Source organism: Calidris pugnax, unplaced genomic scaffold (genome assembly GCF_001431845.1).
Source record: "Calidris pugnax isolate Ruff unplaced genomic scaffold, ASM143184v1 scaffold638, whole genome shotgun sequence".
NCBI lineage: Eukaryota > Metazoa > Chordata > Aves > Charadriiformes > Scolopacidae > Calidris > Calidris pugnax.
The window spans coordinates 28947-36172 of record NW_015091337.1 but is presented as its reverse complement, the minus strand read 5'-3'; the positions used below and the strand labels follow the sequence as shown (position 1 = coordinate 36172).

The window sequence follows — 7226 nt, the reverse complement described above, 5'->3', positions numbered from 1 at the left end:
AACCCATGGAGGAAGAGGAACTTCAAAGGTGCAGTTCTCAGCCCTGTTTGGAGAAAGATCCTGGCATGAAAGCACGGCACTGGGGAGATCCCCTTTTGTTACAGAGACGCTATGACGCTATGAATAGACCAGCTCTGAGCCCCTGTTAAACAAACTTTTATAAGGGAACCAGGTGACACAAGGAGGGTACGTCTCAGATGCAGTGATGGAAATGCAAATAATTCTGCAGATAATAAAATAAACATGAATGAGAATAACAACAGCAATAATGATAAGTATAATGGTTCAAAATAACAAATTAAAAAGAAAAAGAAAAACAAAAACGTAATCAGATAGAGGGGGAATCATTGGTGGGGAGAAGCGGCAAATTTGTCACTCTTGAAAAACGTCCATGAAATAAGCCTCCGAATGGCCTCCTTCAGTTCTTGGTTCCTCATGCTGTAGATGACAGGGTTCACTGCTGGAGGCACTACTGAGTAGAGCACTGCCACCACCAGGTTCAGGGATGGGGAGGAAATGGATGGAGGCTTCAGATAGGCAAACATGACAGTGCTGAGAAACAGAGAGACCACGGCCAGGTGAGGGAGGCACGTGGAAAAGGCTTTGTGCCGTCCCTGCTCAGAGGGGATCCTCATCACGGCCCTGAAGATCTGCACATAGGACACCACAATGAACACAAAAAGACCAAAGCCTAAACAGACACTGATCACAAGAAGCCCAGCTTCCCTGAGGTACAAGTTTGAGCAGGAGAGCTTGAGGATCTGGGGGACTTCACAGAAGAACTGGTCCAAGACATTGCCCTGGCAGAGGGGCAGGGAAAATGTATTGACTGTGTGCAGGAGAGCATAGAAAAAAACACTGCCCCAGGCAGCTGCTGCCATGTGGACACAAGCTCTGCTGCCCAGGAGGGTCCCGTAGTGCAGGGGTTTGCAGATGGCAACGTAGCGGTCGTAGGCCATGATGGTGAGAAGACAATACTCTGTTGATATAAAAAAGAAAAAGAAAAAGACCTGGGCAGCACATCCTGAGTAGGAGATGGCCGTGGTGTCCCAGAGGGAATTTGCCATGGCTTTGGGGAGAGTGGTGGAGATGGAGCCTAGGTCAAGAATGGCAAGGTTGAGGAGGAAAAAGTACATGGGGGTGTGGAGGCGGTGGTCACAGGCGATGGCAGTGATGATGAGGCCGTTGCCCAGGAGGGCAGCCAGGTAGATGCCCAGGAAGAGCCAGAAGTGCAAGAGCTGCAGCTCCCGTGTGTCTGCAAATGCCAGGAGGAGGAACTGGGTGATGGAGCTGCTGTTGGACATTTGCTTCCCCTAGGCCTGGAGACCTGTCAATGGAAGGAAAGGTAGTGAGAAGATAGGGCAGATTTCTCTTCAAAAAAGTATTTAATTTTTCTCAGAGACCCATTCAAAACTGCCTCTTTCTTTTTGGAATGACCTTTGGCATGTCCTCTTTGAATGCTCTGATGGGTACTGGTTGATGATGCTTCAGGGAGCTGTGAGCTCTACAGGATTGTGTCCTGCCCTCATAGCAACTATTAAACAGAAACTAAAACACACTGCAGTACCCAGAGCTACAGATTTTAGGGATTTGCATGTTTTTCCTCCATGGACACATCTGCATGACAGAACATGTAGCATCAGTGTTGGAGCTGCACCTGAATCCTCACCCCCCACCACTGGCAACAGAAGGAAAAGGACAAGGACAGCAGGGGCATGAGGGGAACATGGCAAAGTTCTTCTGCCAAGAGAGTCAGGAGAGGGAGACACAGTCAGACACTCCAGCATGTCTCCTCTTTGGTGGTTGCACTGCTGGGAAGGACACTGAGGGCTAAGACACTGGGATATGAAGGGGTTGGGGAGTCTACTCTGTGGTAGAGGAGACCAGGGAGTGTCTGCAGGGAAGGCATCTGCACTTCAGGGGATGGCAGGGAGGTGCTGGAATCCCCCCTCCCATCATCTTTCCTGCAGAAGCTCCCTCTCACTCCTGCCTGATGGGGGCTGTTTCTTTGTCCCAATATCTCCTCCTTTTCAGTGCTCAGAGACTCCATCCCAGCTGCTGAGGGCTCAGCTCTGACCTGCAGACACCTTCTGCAGCAGGGAATGGCCCAGGGGCATCTCTGGATGTGCACGGGGTAAGGAGGAGCTCAGAGAAGTGCTAATGAGATCTGGGGTGTCATAGCCTTCTACAGAATGGAAATGTAGATTCCATTCTCTCACTCCCCATCCAGCCCACCAAGAGCTGAAAACCCAAAGCACAGCCAGCCGAGAGCTGATCCTGGCAGACAGCTGTGTTCCTGCTCCATCTCACAGTTCCCTGGGACACAGGGGCCCTGCTCAGAAGGACAGCCCTGGGCATCCCTGGCTGCACACCCACCTTCACAGCCCTGCAGCCATCCCTGGGAGAAGGCAGCCCACATGTCCTGGCCCTTTGATGATGTGGTGAGGATGCCCTGCTCTCAAGCACATCCTTCTGAACACCAACTGAACCTTGAGAACTTTCCTGACAGATCCCATGAGACATGGGCTATGCCAGCTGTAGGAGACTGCTCCAGGAAGCCTCTCTGCATTATTCTGCACCAGAGAGACACATCATGCCCTGTCCCTCTGCCCCTGCAGCAGGGAAGCCCTGCTCCACAAGTTCTCCTTCTCCTCCATGCTAGAGAAACTGTGAGAGCTCTACTTACAGATCCCATGGGCGGTGGGTTGTGCAGCTTCTGGAGATCCCTCCAGCAACTGCAGAGTCAATGCCCTGCAGCCAGACACTTACTGTGTCAAGGCCTGTGAAAGTTTCTCCCACAGAGAGCTCTCAGCTTGATCCCATTCCTGAATGCTTTTAAGCTCTCCTGGCCTCACATGGTTCCTCTCCCTGCCTGCAGGCAGTGTCCCCAGCCCTGCTGGGCTTGGCAGAGGAGCTGCTCCTGGGCAGAGCTGTCTCTCTGCAGCGCTGCCCCGTGGCCAGGAGCTCCCTCCATCCCAGGAGCCCGGCCCTCAGCAGCAGAGGAACAGCCCAAGATGTCACTTTCTCTGCTCCCTCTGGGCTCCCTCGAGGTGTCCCTGTGCCTCCAGGGGAACCTCCTGGCAAAGAGACTGAAGTAATGATGTGTGGTCTCTGTTGCAGCTCTGGAGAGACACTTCTTTCCAGCCATGTCTTTTCTCCTGTCACAAACAGTTATACGTGAGAACGTTCTTGTTCCTTCTGGTATGAGACCGGAAACCTGGACAGTGACTCAGCTCTCATCTATGGCTTCCAACAAGACACAGGATGGGGAAGGAATTCCTTTTGCCTTAGTGCAGGTGGGCACAAAAGAGGCAGCTGCTGCATGGGAGCTGCTGGTCTCAGCTCCAAGGTGATTCCTGGAGATGGAGGCCAGCAGGGAGATGTTCAGACGTTGCAGGTGTCAAAGGTGGCCCAAGATATGTGCAGGGAACTGAAAGAGCTCTGAGAGCAGTTCATAGAGACAGGGCAGCATCTGGAGGCATCATCTTTAATCTCAGTGAGGAATTCCTTTGGCCACCAGCAGATGCCCACCTTCCTGACAAGGGCACTTTTCCCTACTCCTTACATCCAGGACAGCATATTGAGGTAGTCAGGGGACCAGAGGTAGTCACTGCCATTGCCATTATCCACCTTTTCCATCAGCTGTCTATACCAAATTGCCACTGACTGTAACAGCAGATGTCTCATGGACACCCCTCCAGTGCCTACCTAATTCAGGGGAGCTCCTCACTGGCCATGGACAGGCCTGCAGTGCTAGGGGAGATGCCAGGGCTCTTCAGCACAACTGCCTGTGGTTGGCGGGGACTGCACAGGACCTTCGGGAAAGGCATCTGCATTGAGAGTGGGTGCAAGACAGATACTCCAGGTGGCACGTCTGATAGGATCCATTTCTGTTGGTCAGTGACTGAATTCCACCTCTACAGTGAGGTAGGGTCTGACCCAACTCCATCCAGTTGATGCAGAGCAAATCATGAACAGGAAGCCCATCACACTGGGATCTGCACCCCTTGGCCTACTCCTAAGCTCTGTTCTGTTTTAAGCCATCCTTTATTCATGCACTTGATGATACAACCGAGGATCCGTCCAAAGATTTTCAGTGTTCCTGGATGTCCTGGTTTGGGGTGGAGCAGAGTCAACTTTCTGTTCAGTGAGACAGACGTTTGCTCTTACTTGTTGCTGTGGCAACCATAGAATCATAGAACCATAGAATGGTTAGAGTTGGAAGGGAGCTTAAAGATCATCAAGTTCCAACCCCTCTGTCATGGGCAGGGACACTCCCACTAGAGCAGGTTGCTCAAAGCCCCATCCACCCTGGCCTGAAACACTTCCAGGGATGGGGCAGCCACAACTTCTCTGAGCAACCTGGACCAGTGTCTCACCACCCTCACAGGAAAGAATTTCTTTCTAGTATCTAATCCAAATCTCCCCTCTTCCAATTTAAAACCATTACTCCTTGTCCTGTCACTGCATTCCCTGACAGAGAGTCCTTCCCCAGCTCTCCTGTAGGCTCCCTTCAGATATTGAAAGGCCGCTATAAGGTCTCCCCGGAGCCTTCTCTTCTCCAGGCTGAACAACCCCAGCTCTCTCAGCCTGTCTCCACACAAGACGTGCTCCATCCCTCTGATCATCTTTGTGGCCCTCCGCTGGACCTGTTCCAACAGGCCCATGTCCTTCCTCCTTTGAGGACTTCAAAGCTGGACAGAGTACTCCAGGTGGGGTCTCACAAGCGCAGAGCAGAGGGGTAGAATCACCTCTTGTGACCTGCTGGCCACACTTCTCTTGATGCAGCCCAGGATGCGGGTGGCTTTCTGGGCTGCCAATGTACATTGCTGGCTCATGTTGAGCTTCTCGTCCAGAAGCACTCTCAAGTATTCTTCTTTGCTACTCTCCAGTTGTTCTCTGCCCAACCTGTATTTGTGCCTGGGATTGCCACGTCCCAGGTGTAGGACCCTGCACTTGGCTTGGCTGAACTTCATGTGGTTTGCACGAGCCCACTTCTCAAGCCTGTCCAGGTCCCTCTGGATGACATCCCTTCCCTCCAGTGTGTCGACCGCCCTGCCGAGTTTGGTGTCATCGGCAAACTGCTGAGGGTGCACTCTATCCCACTGTCCATGTCTCCAACAAAGATGTTAAACAGCACTGGTCCCAGGACCGACCCCTGAGGAACACCACTCGTCACTGGCCGCCTATTGGACATTGAGCCATTGACCACAACCCTTTGAATGGGGCCATCCAGCCAGTTCCTGACCCACCAAGTGGTCCATCCATCAAACCCATGACTTTCCAGTTTTGAAACCAGGATGTCATGCAAGACAGTGTCACATGCTTTGCACAAGTCCAGGTAGATGATGTCTGTTGCTCTGCCCTTGTCCACCAAGTCTGTGTCAATATCGTAAAAGGCCACCAAATTTGTCAGGCACAATTTGCCCTTGGTGAAGCCATGTTGGCTGTCTCCAATCACCTCCTTATTTTCCATGTGCTTTAGCAGACATTTCCAGAGGATCTGCTCCATGATCTTGCCAGGCACAGAGGTGAGACTGACTGGCCCATAGTTCCCTGGGTCATCTGTTTTTTCCTTTTTTGAATATTGGGGTTATGTTCCTTTTTTCCCAGTCAGTGGGAACTTCACCAGATTGCCACGATTTCTCAAATATGATGGAAAGTGGCTTAGCAACTTCGTCCGCCAGCTCCCTCAGGACCTGTAGATGGATTTCATCAGGTGTCATGGACTTATGCACCTTCAGGTTTTTTAAGAGGTCTCGAACCTGATCTCCTCCCACTGTGAGCAGTTTGTCATTCTCAGAGCCCCTGTCTTTGCCTTCCGTGACTTGGGCAGTGTGGTTTGAGCACTTGCCGGTGAAGACGGAGGCCGAAAAGTCGTTCACTAGCTCAGCCGTATCCATATCCTGGGTGGCCAGGTCTCCTGTTTCCTTCCGGAGAGGGCCCACAACTTCTCTGTCCCTGACATATCTAGAGAAGTTTTTCTTATTGTCTTTGATGTCCCTGGCAAGATTCAGTTCTGCCTGGGCTTTTCACTGAATTTTTTTAGAGTTGGAAGGGACCACAGAGATCATCTAGTCCAACTCCCCATGCCTGATGTGGTTCCTGGCCACTTGGATCGTATCCATATCCTGGGTGGCCAGGTCTCCTGTTTCCTTCCGGAGAGGGCCCACAACTTCTCTGTCCCTGACATATCTAGAGAAGTTTTTCTTATTGTCTTTGATGTCCCTGGCAAGATTCAGTTCTGCCTGGGCTTTTCACTGAATTTTTTTAGAGTTGGAAGGGACCACAGAGATCATCTAGTCCAACTCCCCATGCCTGATGTGGTTCCTGGCCACTTGGATAGTTTCTCTATATTCTGCCCAGTCTACCCATCTTTGGTTCCACCCTCTATGGGCCTCCCTTTTAGTCCTGAGCTTGTCCAGCAATTCCTTATTCACCCACGCAGGCCTTCTGGCTATTTTGCCTGACTTCCTCTTTTTTGGGATGCACCTCTCCTGAACTTGGAGGGGGTGGTTATTCAATTTCTCTCCTTTGACTTGAAAGGGAAGGTTGGGCAATTGCACCCACGATGTCCAACATTGGAGCAGATCACTCTCATCCCTGCCTTCACCTACAATGGGGTCACATGTAATTTACCCCACAGAGAATGAAAAATGAAGAGATCTAGATATTGAAGAGTCTACTTGAAGATGCTCCTGAAACCCGGACATTTTGGGATTAGTGCAGTTGTAGCCATTCAGAGAGAGCATTTCACTCACTGTGTCTCTTTGCTTGTCTCTGTGAGTCAAGGGAGCTTGTGACTTCAGGGTGTGACTCACTGTGTGCCAAGAGCAAAGAGGAACCAAGAGTCCGAGGCAGGGAGTGGTTTGGGGGGTCTTGTCATCTGCTTGAAACAAAAATGTGTTTTCTCTCAGTCTAAGGCCATCCAAAATGCAAAGTGAACTTCAGGGCAGGAAACATGGACTGAACGGAGAGCTGAGGAATGTCTTTTCTTTATTGAACTGGGTCTTCCCTTGATATCGCCAATGAAGAGACATCCCTCTATGTCAGCTTGTTTTAAAGGGAAAGCGGGTGGGAACTGGTGCCAAGGAGTGGAGATGTGCAGGTACAACCTGGAGTGGAGAGAGCTCAGGTTGGAACAGGCTGCTGTGAGTCCTCGTTGCCTGATGAGAGAAAAGGTGGGGTTGAGACAAAGGCTGTCCGTGGAGCGTCTGACATAAAGG

The 7226-nt window shown here is 51.2% G+C and overlaps 1 protein-coding gene across 1 annotated transcript; it reads right to left on the bottom strand.

Annotated features, from left to right (window-relative positions):
• Positions 1-344: 344 nt before the first annotated feature.
• Positions 345-1304, bottom strand: LOC106899253 (olfactory receptor 14C36-like). The gene has a single exon (XM_014960995.1). It carries the CDS (start codon positions 1302-1304, stop codon positions 345-347), a length of 960 nt encoding a protein of 319 aa, XP_014816481.1.
• Between the last annotated feature and the right edge of the window lie 5922 nt (positions 1305-7226).

What these genes read in the sequence shown, in the direction of transcription:
- LOC106899253 (XM_014960995.1), bottom strand. Translation starts at nt 1,304, where the DNA reads ATGTCCAACAGCAGCTCCATCACCCAGTTCCTCCTCCTGGCATTTGCA.